General features: G+C 39.3%; 1 protein-coding gene across 1 annotated transcript in view; it reads right to left on the reverse strand.

Annotated features, from left to right (window-relative positions):
• The window catches only part of CCDC88C (coiled-coil domain containing 88C), a gene marked incomplete at its 5' end in the record, with an annotated part of 90871 nt that overhangs the window by 33036 nt on the left and 43019 nt on the right, over nucleotides 1–14816 (reverse strand). Inside the window, 8 exons of the mRNA XM_009877970.1 lie at nucleotides 1175–1319; nucleotides 2735–2881; nucleotides 8964–9122; nucleotides 9521–9602; nucleotides 10178–10362; nucleotides 11109–11249; nucleotides 12617–12700; nucleotides 14345–14403. Of these exons, the coding sequence (XP_009876272.1) occupies nucleotides 1175–1319; nucleotides 2735–2881; nucleotides 8964–9122; nucleotides 9521–9602; nucleotides 10178–10362; nucleotides 11109–11249; nucleotides 12617–12700; nucleotides 14345–14403 (1002 nt within the window). The remainder of the gene's footprint in view (nucleotides 1–1174; nucleotides 1320–2734; nucleotides 2882–8963; nucleotides 9123–9520; nucleotides 9603–10177; nucleotides 10363–11108; nucleotides 11250–12616; nucleotides 12701–14344; nucleotides 14404–14816) is intronic.

A 14816-nucleotide genomic window follows, 5' to 3' on the forward strand; every position in this document is an offset into this window, starting at 1 on the left:
GATTACTGATGTTGTCAGCTCCTCTTACTCCTTCTCCTTTGGTTAATCAGAGAGGTTTTGGAGTTCCAGTGCAGACATACTAGGCACCAGTGCAGTGAGGGAATATAATTTTAAAATTTCATTTTTTTCAAAACCACTCTGTTGAGCAAATTTTGGAAGTTATGTTTAACAGAAATGAACAAATAACAGATAACAATATTCTTAATTACACTTAAGGAGGAATAGAGTCCTACTCATTTCTCAGGCCAAGGTAAACCTGCTTTGCAAGATTATTAATCAAAAGTAAGATTAGCCATCAATCTTAGTAAGGAGAACTCAGATCCTAGACAGCCAGTAGACTTGAGAATTAGTGTCAGGCACACATTCAGTTATTCTACAAAACAAAGCTATTTCAGCTTTATGCAGAACTCAACATCTGCTTGCTCTAATTTACTCCTTTGTCTTCAAGTTAAACTGTTCCCAGTACACAAAGCCAAACCTGCAAGTTCTAGCAGAATCAAGTGAGCAATCAATAAACACTGCACACTGAACTGCACAAAACAGCTTCTATTTCTCAAGTTCCGTTTAGCAATGTTATTTAGGCTGGTATTATAGACAGAATGAATATTAGACACAGAAACCAATGTTAAAACCTGACTAGCGAAGAAGCATTAGTTATGTTTGTGATAGTTACGGAAATCAAACCAACCATTTAGAAAAAATAATCAGTCAGTTATTTTAACTGTACACATTTTTCTGTATCTAGTAAAAATAAATGACTTCAGCATACACTACTTCCTGGGACTTAAAGACCAGCTAATTGTCTGTACTAATTGTACTAAAGAATACTAAAGATCACAGACTCCTCCCAGCCATTCAGTAGAAATATCCAGTGTCCACTGTGACATTTCTGCTGCGTCATTTACAAAGTTTCTTTTTTAAAATTTTTATCATTTTACTTAGAAGTCACTCTCTCAGAGATGGACAAAAAAAAAAAGAGAACCTTTTAATGCTTTTGAAAGAAAGTGAAAGCAACTAGAAATAACACATTTCAGAAGTCCCAAAAATCTAAGTTTAAAGTCAAGAGGCTGCGTGAGGGCAGTTCTCGCAAGCTTGAACTCAACTTGTGTTCCTGTCTCAGCCAACCAACCTGTCTAGCCTGAAAGAGACCACGAACACAACAACAGCTACTCACTATCTGCAAGATCTGTGCTTTTAGACAGTTGTTCCAGTTCCCAGCCCAGGTGTGCAGATTCGTTCATGCTCTGTTTCTGTGCAATCTCCAAGACCATGTTCTCCTCCAGCAGCTCTTCAATCCTCTTCTTGTCCGTGTCCCGGTCCTGTGCAAAACACACATGAAGGAAAATGAATATTCAGCTCATCTGTAAGATGGTTCTGGCAGTTGAATTGCTACAAGCACGATGCATGTTGAGGGTAGAAGAACCTCCTTAAAAGACTGTGTGCTTTTATATATAAACACATGTATAGCATTAAATGCTTGCTGTGGGCTACAACAGTTGCCTCAGAATGCAGTGCAGGGACACCCAGCTGGCCCTGTTCAGAGCAGACTCAGGTCCACGATACACTTGGGAGTGTATCATGGTGACTGGAGTGAGAATGTACTGGGCCAGTACAAGCCCAGGCGAGTAAGGCAGGCTGGATTTAAGCTGCCTCCGGAGCTAAGCTCTTCAAAAACATGTAGCATCATTCACTGACCCACTGGAGATTCTGCAGATATAACCTTGAATTCCACCTAGCTTCTTGAACTTATCATGGCAAATCTGGACCCAGTCATTTGGATTGGCAAGTAACATCTGCCTCATAATTTGGATTTAAAAATATGCAGAAATCGGATCTGGAGAACGAATCTACTATTGCTTCTTGTGACTGTTTTGGCCATTTGTGTTTGTGGGAGCTGAAGCGATGCCTCAATAGGGTCTCAAATTTTCAGAAAGTATTACTCAAAAATTCATCAAGTCGCCCAGAAAAGCATCATTCAAAATCACCAGCCACTTTGGAAAAGCTGGAACATGACATGACCCTTATAATGCCCTGAATCCATCATTAAACGTAACTCCACCCAGCACCCTCCACGTCTTTGCTTCCAACAGACCCTGTTGGAAGCCCCATACGGTTACACCCCTACACAGTTAAACCCATAAGAGTTCAAAACACACTGGGATAAGAGGAGGATAGTTAAGTAAAATACAAAAGATGTAAGAGTGTTTATTATTTCTAGTGGGATTATAAATCCAATGTTTCTTTTTGTTTGTTGACAATAATCTGCCAATTCTTACACCTCCTTATCTAAGAAGCAATAAGTCACATCTTTGATTTGCACAAAAATAAATTTTCGAATTTTGTGACTTTTACAGCAGTAATGAATTCTTAAAGTCACTATAATGGCTGTGGTGTTTGTTTCCATTAAGAAAGATCATTTACTAAAACAGATTTCATCTTCCTGTATCTAAGAGTTTTCTACTATCAATATGTATGAAAGCAATCTGTATTTTAAAGTTGCGATATACTTCCTTGCATAAAATTAATCACACAAGGCAGCACTGTCAATATTTACACTGTTAACATCATAACATTTCAAAAATTCATGTACACAAAATTCATACTGAAGACCTCTTTAAAAGGATTTTGATTTATTTGCCTGTCTCCACTAGTTTCTGTGACATGAATCTGTGACCCAGCACAAAAATAGAAGCTAAAAAATTAGCATAATGAAAAAGACAAAGACAGGGCATACCAGCTCTACATCATGAAGTTTAGATTTCAGCTGCAAATTTTCCTTCTCTAATTCATGCAGTTTATCACCACGAGCTCTCGCCATTGTTAGCTGTTCTTCTAGCATGGCCTTTGTTTCAATTAATATGATGTTGTCCTCTCTTAACTCCTAGGAAGAAGAAGTAACCATGTTAAACTCTTTACATAAACTGACTTTTCAAAGACTAACTGACTTTCATAAACCAACACTGCAAAACACATGAAATAAATTTATCATGTTTCTGTTTCATAATATCACTTTAACCTGGTATTTTAACGGAAGATGATACTACACTAAATTATCTGGGAGTTATTAATGCAAGTAACTCTAATATTTCTTATTGCTCTTTCCTGAATTTTAGAAGTTTAATGTGAGTTCTTTTGCTCCATATATGAGGCTGGATGAAGAGGTGCACCAAAGAGACTCAAGACTCAGAAGAGTAACTGTTCAATTCCACTTCCACTGTTAGAACGCCATTTCTTTAGTCAACTCACTCTAGACTCCAGTTTCCAGTTTCAAAACAGATTATTTACTTTTGAGGGATGTTATAGTGTATTGAAAAGACATCGGGAAGCACTATCTATCAATACACACTATGTCCATATCCCTCTTTCAGAACACTTACATGCAGATGTCTGTTTAATAAAGTTTCTCTCTCATGAACAGAATTGTAATTCACTCTGACAAAAGTAGTTCGTTTTATACCGATCACTTAACACACCCTGCCCCAACCCCAATAAACACACTAGCATTAACTGCACAAGCCATGTCACTTTTGGATCTGTTTTCCTGAGTAAAAGTTTTTAACGTATTAATCTACTGTAACCACAGCATTAGAAACAAGTTAATCATCCTGAACTCTGAACGTTCCTTGCAAAGCAACAAATGAAGCTCTGCACATGGAAGTATCTTATCTCCAGAAACACGACAAGTCCAAAGCATAAAATCTGGTCATGTATTCTTGGTCATGTTTTAAACACATTTATTAAATTATGTCTTGTTTCAAGTTATAATACCTCACTGTTAGCTTTTACTCTTGTTGATCCTCAGATGAGTCTTGAGTCAGAGACAGAATTTTCTATGACAGCAACATAACAGTATTTAAAAGATTAAATAATTATAGGAAATTTCTAAGGAAATTTCCTTTTGTCTTTCTTTGCTTTCCTCCCTCCTCTCCCCATTCCTTTCCCCCCTCCTCTCCTCATTCCTTTCCCTGCTCTAATGAAATATGCAAAACCAGAAAATGTGCATACAGGCAAGATGAAATGCTTGTGGTTTGACAAGTTTATTCCTTGACAACAACTGTCTTCAAAATGTGAAGTCTCTGCTGACATCGATGCTCATGTCTGCTCTCTCAGACCACAAACATCCAAACCAAGCAGATTCTTGAAAGACAGCAGATGTGAGCAAATCAGTTTCACTGTTTAATCAGCAACCACCTTCTCATTTTTGGAGGTACAATCAGCCTTAACGAGCTTTATATGGCTTGGTTACTTAAAAAAAAAGGGAAAAGCAAAAAGCTGTAAAGCACAAGTTAAGAGTGTCTGATGACAGCCACTCCCTCTTGCCTTTTGCTAGTACAGGGGAACACGACTTATTGCCCCTACACAGCAAGTTGTCTTAGTTGTTTGTTTGCTGCCTCTTGACTGCAGGGACTGTAATACGGGAAGTTTGCCTTATGGAGTACAATATTGGCCTTGATCTCTCAGTGGGTAAGCAACTTAGAATCATACAATTTTTTAGGTTGGAAAAGGCCTTTCAAGATAAGTCCAATGTGCAAAATACAAGAAGAAAGATTTCCATACTGCAGTAGCATTAAAAGGGTAGGTATGTCACATGCTTGTGAACTGGTTCAACTACTACAACTATAATGTCTGAGTATGCAAGTAACTAGAATAATAGTACTGAAACACTATTTTGATAGAACCAGCATTTGGGCCAAGTCTGACCTAACAGGGTCACTTCAGAGCAGTCAAGCTACAAAGGCTGACACTGAACCGACGACAGACCAGAGGAAGTACATGACACAAAACATGCTGAGTGTCATGTAAGCTGCCAGAACAGCTGTAATGAAACAGCAACATGACAAGAGCTTTGCTAGATTATCACACTCAATCTAGAGCACAGTCCCAAGAAGTAAGGTAGTGTCTGACCTCAAAAACATGGCCTTAGAACCACCCTGAAAACTGCCTACCAAGCAGGAACCAGTTATTTTAGCGTCTCGTGAAGAGTCAAGCTATGTGCCAAGTACATACTCATATGCAGGCTCAGGTACAAACCACACAACACTGGGAGCTGCAACGCATGGAACACTGAAGCACTTGCCACTGAGCGCCCAGGAGGGGCAGACATGTCCGTTCAAAGCAGTTCTGATGAAACCGTACAATAACCTGGTGGAAATGCCTGCTACGGTGAGGTCAACATTGCTCACCAGTGTACCTGTGACCTGAGGTTGTCTTAATATTGAGAAGTTCATACATTCTAAACAATTACTGCATGGGAGCTTTGTGGAGTTACATCGCAAGGCCTGGAAGGTAAAATGTCCTAAAATATTTCAGCACTAACATGTTTCCAGAAGCTACTGGGATAAAACAGCTGACCTAAAAATGTGTTCAACTACAAATCACACTTGTTAGACAATCAAGAGGTGGTGGTCCTTCCACTGGAATTAAGGTTTATTTTTTTCTTTAATTAACATACCCACCAAAATTATTTTGTAACTATGAATTTATTTTTAAATTGACAGCACAAATAGTTGGCCATGGATTTTTTTTTTTAAATACATTGAATTTATGAGGCAGGGGATTAAAAAACCTCCTTTGTTTAATATCACTTAGATTGTGATAGTTAAATATCCAATATAAACAATTTTGGTTTTGTAATTTCTAAAATAAATCACCTATTGTGGTTTGATTCTGTATCACTGTGCCTTGAAACAGCTTAAAGATTGAGCATTGTGTACACATGTCGTTACAGTTAACTCTGTGGGTAAGTGGTTGCACAATTGGGTTGTGTTGGTACTGGAAAACATTTCAGAAACTAAAGTAGCAATCAGATTGTTTAAATCTGAAGCGACAGAATTTGCACACATATCCAGACCTAGTTATTAAATGGAGTTCAAAGGCCTCCCTTCTGGCAGTTCAGAAGCTGCCCCTTACTGAGCCAAGACACAGTAAATATCTTGCGACAAACAAACATTGCCCCAAGCAGTTATGTGAAAACATAAAAGAGATGCTTTTGCTTTTTTGAACATTTGCAGAAATTCCTCCCATCATCCTGCATGGAAATGTGATTGCAGTGAGAGGGAGGAAGAACGGGCAAGGCAAACTCCCTGGCCTCAGAAAATAATCTGATCTCCTGGAGCAGAAAAAGGTTCAATGGGAAGATTTACATCAGAGAGAAGCAGCTCTATGGAGGAAGCCCTGCATTAAGCCTGGTCCCCCACAGTCACAGCTACGGCCTCATCAAGCCACCCCAGCAGGAAGGTCTCCAGAGTACATTCATCTCCATGTTCCTTGAATGATGGTCAAATTAAAACGTTATTTGTTAACAACTTTGTCAAGACATACAGAAAGAGAAAACAACACATACAACACATATGTCTACATGTGTTACATTCACAGAGAACGACTTGCTCCTTTTGCACTCCTGCAACAGGTCCTTCAATCTCTCCTGCTGCCACTGCTGATCTGCGTTATGTGCTTTCAGAAACTACTTGTAAGCTTCCCTGAAATTCCTAAAGCCTGTCACAGTATCATACATGGAGCACGTTCCATATTTTTTGCTCAAATCACCAAATGTATATGTGAACCACAAGACGGAAAATATTTCTAAATGCTCATTTAATAGCTTTCTGCATTTATGCACAAAGGTAAACCCACTTTTTCTTCTCCCTCAGCAATTTGGCACTGCTTATTAACAACGCTGTCAAGACCCTATGAGGCTTAAGGAATCACATTACCATAGGAAAGTGGTTTATGCTATACTTTATAGACCTAGATTTGTTCAGGCCTTAAAGATTTAATGCCTAGAAAGTCAGCCACAATCAATAAACAGCATAAGGTGAATCAGCAGTGTACTGTTAAGTGGTAAAAATCTACTATGTTTCATCCCTGCACAAATTTTACAACTCGGAATTGTAAGCCAAAGAGTTTTTGAGGGAGTAGGAGGACTCTGAGCAGACACTGAACTGACTCTAGCAAACAACCTTTCTTTTGGAAGGGGCAGAGGACTTAAGACAGACAAGACAGAAAACTGAGAACCATGAAAAGTTGGATACTGGCTACTTCACCAGCATCCAACTTTGTGCTATTCCATGACTATAAAAAAGAGAGAATGGTGCCCTGTACAATCCTCTGATTGTATCAGCATCAAACCAGTGGAGTTTGCCTGACGCTGCCTCTGCTCAACACTGGCAGTCCCTGGCTGTGCCAAGACTTGGTCAATGATGGAAGAGGGAGTGGTAAGAATGTGGAACTCTCTGGCTATTCTAGACCACAGAGCTGCCGGCAGACAGCTGTACAATCCTGCTGCATACTAGAAGAGCTCAGCCCCAACAGCAGCGACAACTTCTGAGAGAAGTCTCACTATGGTCTGGAATTAGAAAAGTGCCATATCAATGGAAAATATTCTTTGTTCCACTACTGTGTATCAGGAAGGCATCCTTGGAGAGTTCACCAAAAACTGACACGGTGGAAGAGGGAGTGAGAAAACTTGGAATAAATTTGAAACTTAAGTGGAGGTCTCTTTACTGAATGCTATGGTAAGCAAGATTAGCATGCGGGCAGCAGAGTAGAAAGCTGCTGGCTCTAGGACAAGCAAGGAGGCTGAGAACTCCAGAACAGAAATAGCTACTCCCTTGGATCTCAGATGAAGACAAGATTAAAAAACTCTTGTCCTAGCTCTAGCTAAATTATCTCAGCAGCAGGGAGAAGCTAAGTGACCCCAGTGCACAGCCAAAAGGGAAATGCCAGGATGGCACGCTGATAGCTAGTGTGCCAGGTTAATGCACGACTGATTTGCCAGCTTGAGGGAGAAAAACAGAGAGAGCCAGAGCTTCATGCTTCCTGAACTAAACGGAGAATTACTAAGAGGGAAGACAGGCTTTTGTAGTCTATTACTACATTTAATAACCATCCATTTTAGTGAACCTATTCAAAAGAAGCAGCAGCTAGCTGGTCCCTTAGGTTAAAGAGAGGAAAAAAAATCTCCTACGAAGTAGAGTTTATAGAGCAGAAATAACGTCTGTGTTCTCAGCCAGAGGCCTGGTAAATGCAAGTTTCAACATCACTCTTCTGTCTCAGACCTGGGATTTTATCTAATTATAGTGAGGTTGTCAGTTACTGAACCTCCAATGCATTGAGCAAGTCTGAATATTTATTTGACTTCAGCTGGAGTGTTATGTAGGTGGATCATTAAGAGTCAGGTGAGAATGGCTTGAAGAATTGCAAGGACAGAAAATAAGAGCAGTCTGACCTAAATTTAAGGCCAGCCATGCTGTGAGCAAAGAGTTTGTCTAGATGTTCTCCAAAGTCCTTTTAACTTAATTAATAATTACAGGATGGGCAGAGCTGCAAGTGACTCAGCTGAGTAACTAGCATCACTACTGGAAAAAAGCTATACATTCCTCATTGACATACCCTACTTGGTGCACTATGGAAAATCCATCTTGTCTCTTCTTTCTACTACAAGCAACAGTTGCAATAAGAGGTGGCTAGAATTTGTCATCTGAGGTCGTGCTTAAAAACACCCAGCCATTTCAACAACAGCTGCATGTGCTACAATCCCCTAAGGAAAAACACCCAGACATTCATTTAGCTAATGTATACATCACATTTAAAACGTTTGTCAAAGGAATAACTCTGGAACACAAGCATTCTACCTAAGAGTAAATTTTCAAGGCCAGACTAAAGGTCTGGATTCTCTAGAAAAAGCATTCAAGAAAAGGTTAGTCCTGCTTAGCCACAAAATGTTGAACTAAGCAGAGTTTATTAAAAGTAATGGGTATTTGCTTTTGTGTGCACCAAGCCCTTCTTCTGAAGAAAGTTTTAATGTTGCTAAGTCAATAACTATGGCATATATTATGAAATTACCACTTGCTCTGATGTTTTCCTACAGTCAGATGAATGATAAATGACACATGAACTGGTAGCATAACAAAAGCCAAACACTAAGGATTACTCAGCAAATCCTTCTCCCAATTTTCACTTGCCTCCATGCGAGCTTTGTAAAAATCCACATCATGAAGTTTCTCTTTGCACCGAACAAGTTCCATCTCAAGCCTCTCCACACGGTTTGCCCTCTCTCTCAGAGAGTCAAGCTCATCTCTGTATGCTCGGGCAGAGCGAGCATCTGAGGCCAGGTGGATATTCTGTGAGAAATTAGGAATAAGCAGGGAGAAAAATCTTAGTTAATACTTCAAAGCATGTTCTTTAAACTTTATTTATTTAATTACTTATTTTAAGCATACGCAAATAGCATTCTCCTGGTTCAAGAGTAAGAGAATTCTGCTAGCCAGCAAATTCCCTGTGAGACAGGTTCTTCAGCCTGATGCTGCATAAGCTTCAGGCAGTACTAGGCTATTTGCAGATGAAGTTGCTCTCACCAGTTAAGTGGAAAGCATAGCATTGCTATGCCATAGCGATAACCATTGAACAGCTTGCTGGAGTAACTTTTTTTCATTAAAAAATAGACATAGTAGTATTTTTAAGCCTCACACTGAAAGAGGCCTTTTTAAATAAGGAAGACTGTCAAACGAGACCATCTTACCTCTTGTTTTATTTTCTGCAACTCTAGGGTGAGCTGCTCAACTTCGTGTTTAGAATCTACAAGCTGCTCAGACTTCTCTTCCCTGGAAACGATTAGAAAAACTAGTAAGACTTTTTTGTTTTCCTGAAACAATATTGATTATACAGACACTGCTAGGTATCTGGAAAGAAAGACAGAAAACTCTTAGCGTATACTGAACATGGAGACTCTTTGTCACAACAGTTTCATGATAGAAAAGAGTTCTTTTCTCACGATACCATAAACATATCATGGATTTGAGTTTGCAACTTTGTTTTTATACTAAGTACTTCTGTTTAAATTTCACTGGTACTACTGCTGTAGTTAGCTTCACTGGTCCCACTAGTAATTAAACAGTGAAGCTGGCAGCTGGCGTTTTGGAGAAGTGAAGAGAGAGATGAGACACAAAAAGAAAAACAGAAGTAGCCATCCCTTTGTAGTTAATAACCAGTTAAAAAAGAAGAAAGGTAGAACACCCATACTAGTTTCCTACTGCTCTGAATAAAAAAAAATGGAAGGACATGATGCTAAAAGCTTCCATGGGTGCCAGTGTACTGAAGCTGAGAGGCACCTGCATCTTCAGGATGCACAAGACTTAATACACAAGTCTGTCTAGAAGCACAAATCATGGTGACTCACAGCTCCTGTCGGATTCTTCTCAATTTAGCCTTTGTGTCTGCCAGCTCAACTGCAAGGTGCTGCTTGTCTTCATTAGATAGAGGGCTGACTGGGTTTGGTGAAGGGTCTGGATTTGGTGCTTTCAGAGGACTCAGTGGTTGCTGAGACTGCAGATAATCTCTCTCTTGAGTGAGATCTACAATGACCTGGAAATACAGAGACATATGCAGTGTCAATAGATAAGCAGTATAATTATACCTCATTTTTTCATGTATCTAAAAATTATTAATAAATGCACAAATTACTCTGGCATTATACAGAATTCAAGTGACAGCCAGGAGGGAGGATTGCACAGAGGAGGAAAGGAATTTTCACTGTGCTTAGACCACTAAAACATTCCCTTTCCAATGCTCAAAATAAAAAGTCTATTTCACTTGGAGAATTCATATAAACCTGTAACAGCTAAGAGTTTTAACTAATGCAATCACAGTTAAAAGCAGGACAGAAAATTTAGAGGTTAAAAAAGGGGAGACCTGAAAATAAAGGAATTGATTAGTCTGCAACACGCAGAGCCATCTTCACTCCAAAAACCAAAATCCAGAAGTCACTGGATCCCATCGTGGTAGATACCAGTGGAGAGACAGGCAAGCAGTCACTCAAAAGTAGATGGCTGAGCAGATATGCAGAGAAAAAAGTGTCAATACGAAGTCACAACTTCAGATATCTCCATGAAGTGGAGAGACCACTCCTGTTTACCAATCATTTCACCACACCTTAGTGTTTACGTAAGAATCAATGGAGAAGTCAAAATCTTCCTACAGATTTTCAGAGGTGTAGCAGAAAGGTGCAGAAGAAATAGAAATCCAGTGCACAAACAAGACACAAGACACGGAAGAGAGACTGCATCTGCTGATTCACATGAGCTCTATATGGGAAAAATAAGTCATTGTACTTCTGTGCATTCATCTCTCTCATCAATGAGCCTCTTGAGGTGGAAAACCATATTCCTGGAGAGAGACTCCAGTTCCTCTGGGGCCATATCTGGGAGCTCCAGCCACTGTAAGTCGAAGACATTCTCTTGGTTGTGAGTCACCTAGGAACAAAAAATAAAAGTCTTTCCACTGCTCGATTTGTGAATTTGTTTGGTGTATGTGCTGCATTTCCAAGGTTCTTCTACTGACCAATTAAAAAACACGGAATATTTCACCTAAACCAGGTTGTAAATGACAAATGCAACTACCTTAACTATAACACGACCCAGCAATTTCTGGTATTTAGATTTTTTTTTAATAATTATTAATGTTGCTTTTTAAAAGTGATTAGATACATTTTATGATCAATAGCACATGTGCTTGCATATTAGAAGCATGCATCTGTCCTACTGCAGGCACTGAGGTGGTCACTACAGGGACGTGAAGGGACTGATCCCACACTGAGCAGTTTGGCTGGTGTCTCACTGAGAAGCAGCCCTCCTTTCAATGAATTTGCAGCTGATACACTGGGGAGGAACTGCCTTTAGCAGAAATGTCTCTGGTTGCTGCTAGCAGTGTACCTTTCAACTGCAATCTTACCCTAACTGATTTCCTCTGAATCATTTAGCAGAAATGTCAGGCAAGTCTCTCAAGCTCAGTGTTAAAGACTGTTCCTGCTTTTGTAATAACCATGTGCTTAGTTAATTTTTTTTTTTTTAAGCAAAACTAGTTTTTTTAAGTGTTAAGAAAAATAAATCCCATCTGAGACTCTCACTATTTATTCTTCAAATCCAGACATACTGGGCTTTCTACACATGCACACACTGACACCTGGCTGCAGCCCATTCCCACGGCCGGTGAGGGGGCACTCAGCAGGGGCCATTCCCACATGGCTCTCCTTTGGGTCCTCAAAGCAAGCCAGCTCCTAACGCTTACCTGTATTTCTTTCTTCTACAGAAATCTTGGAAGTCCAAGTATACTTGTCACTGGATCAAATTTCTCCTTAAAAGTAGAGTATATGTCCAATTCTAGCTGCAGAGTACACTTTTCAAGACCATCTGATCCTGAAGGCCACTGTCCAAAGAAAGCCACTGGGGAGCTTGTGTCTCAGCTAACACAGGACGACTTGGGTCTAAGTGCCTACACCACTGCTTCAAGGGGCACAGCAGCTCCTAAGCCATACATGCTTTTTGGAAATCTCACAAAGCATCCTTACAATGATTCCTCCTACATAGCCTGTAACTGGCAAGCAAGACATTTACCACTGAATCTCTTTAAAAGACCGCTGAGGAAAGTAATGTTCCCAGCACCTATCATTTTCATGTTATAATTTGACTGCAGTAACATATTCAACCTTTTCTCTTTTTTTGGTGAAATTTATTAATCCATTATGAAATTACAAGCATTAATATGTCATAGCAAACAAAACCCTGACAAGTCAAGGAAGGGAGAGATAAAAAGTCAGAATAGACAATACTGAGAGTCTCACCTCCTGAATGTGTGACACAATGGCAGCCTGGGTTTCAATATCCAGTTGCTTTATTCTTTCAATAAACTCTTCTTTTCTTTCACACTGACAAAAGAAAACACATTCTGAAACAGTGCTATATATCCTAAAACTTACTACATCATTTTTCAAAAAAAAACAACAAAACAATAAAATAAAAATCCCCACATTGCTAACAACAAATGTTCCATGATCTACACTTCGTCACACTAGATGGTCTAATGTTTCATTGCTCCATATGGAGCTTGACCCAAACTACACATAAAATTATTTAAACTTTTTACAGTCAGTACAATTAAGATGAAGCTAAATGGCTGGTTTTGCTCTTTAAAAACAAGTTCAACATGCACTGAGATCAAGAGGTGGGGCAACGGCTGGAGGAAATCAGCACAGCTTCATTAATGGAGCAGCACAAACATAAACCTACATTTGCATTGCATCATTTAACCTGTCTGCTTTGCTGTTTGCCTTTTGCTGGTTTTTGGCAATTGAAAGAGATGCATCATGTTAGACATTATTCACATCAATGCATAATGTGGCTTGCTGGACTAAAGCAGTATGTGCTTTAGATAAATGGGTTTGGAAAACATTCTGGATAGACATTTCAGAGAAACAGATTGTAGTAAATCTTTTACTTAAGGCTTTAAAAAGAGACAGACATCTGCTATCTGTGTATCTGTGATAGTACATTAACAACATTACTATCTTCTCATAAAAACCTCACTTGGTGGAGAAGTTAGGCGTTACTTAGAAGTTTTTTTAAACTTGTTTACAGTGTCCTTTCAGGGCCTGGTTCCAAGTCCCAACCATTCCTTTCATTGAGAGGAACCTCAGACCCGTAAACAGGAACTGAGGATGCACAGCAGCTTGCCAAACCAGACCTTTATTCTCTGTGCTGCAGCCCAACACTGAGATAGTTCAGAGCAGTCATATGTACACAGCTTTACCCTGACATAATCGACTTGACATAGCTGAGCAGGGTAAGTGTCCTAAGGCATGACAAAACCACTAGACAGACCTACAAACAAGGTCAATTATCAGCAAAGGCTAGCCCGCAACGCGTCTATTGTTTACCGACACAGAGGTTTGGTGGGCAGAACACTGATTTCTTTATCTGGTAACTGTCCTGCATTTGTGGGGAGTTTCCCATATACATTGCCTGTCTATTTATTTTAACAAATGCCGCGTAAAAATCCCCACATGAATATACAAAGTATCTATTCATTTTGAATATCACATGTAGAAAATACAATCGGAAGATTATGCAAATAAAATCAGGATCCATTAAACAAGTGCTTAAGACTGTGAGCTTATCTATTTACTTGGCGTTAACATGCACTGTTCCACTCCATATTTTACAACAGTAAGAAAATAAACCAAAAACATTGGTTGATATCAAGAACATTGCTCAAAGCTTACCTCTACCCACTTTGTTATCAAAGAGGACTACTTAGTTACAAGAGTAAATATCTTGTTGCTGATTAAGCACTGGCAACAAATTGAGGCTAGTGGAACCTTTACAAAGTGTGCTTCCTTTCCCCTGCGTTTCTTTCATTCACCTATTGTGTCTTCACACAATTTCAGCTCACAAGCTGCCTCGAGCTGGAGATCTGTTCACACAGCACTGATCTTTGGTGTGGATTTTCTCAGTCCAGAAAAAAAATGCAGATTCCAAAATATCTTATTCTCCAAGCCCTTAATGAATGTTACCTGCACAGCACAACCTAGAACCAACAGCAGCAGCTTCTTAATTTCATCCATACTTTTACCTAAAGAGGAAAAAAGGGAATCAGTACATAAGTACAACAAATTAAGCGGCTGCAAGCAATCCACCTGAAAATAGAAAAAAGACCTTTGAACAAGTGTCTGAACAGTATGAATGTGCCCATTATAATGTTACCATACTTTCTACGTAACAATACAGTTCTTATGGATTAGCTTAAAATCCAAAATCCAGCAAGACTTTTTTTCTTCAATGTGCTATCTTCATCTACATTTTCTGAGGCTTTCTCATCAATGCAGAGAGCGAAAAAAATATCCTTTAAATAGTTCAATGCATATGTCCAATGTATGTCCCTCGTTTTGTGATCAATAAGAGTACAGAGAAGGACACCAAACCACCACCACCTCTTTCCCCTCAAAAAAAAAAAAAAAAAAAAAAAACCAAAAAAAACCAAACACC

The sequence above is a fragment of the Apaloderma vittatum genome, unplaced genomic scaffold (assembly GCF_000703405.1).
Source record: "Apaloderma vittatum isolate BGI_N311 unplaced genomic scaffold, ASM70340v1 scaffold3671, whole genome shotgun sequence".
NCBI classification, from domain to species: domain Eukaryota; kingdom Metazoa; phylum Chordata; class Aves; order Trogoniformes; family Trogonidae; genus Apaloderma; species Apaloderma vittatum.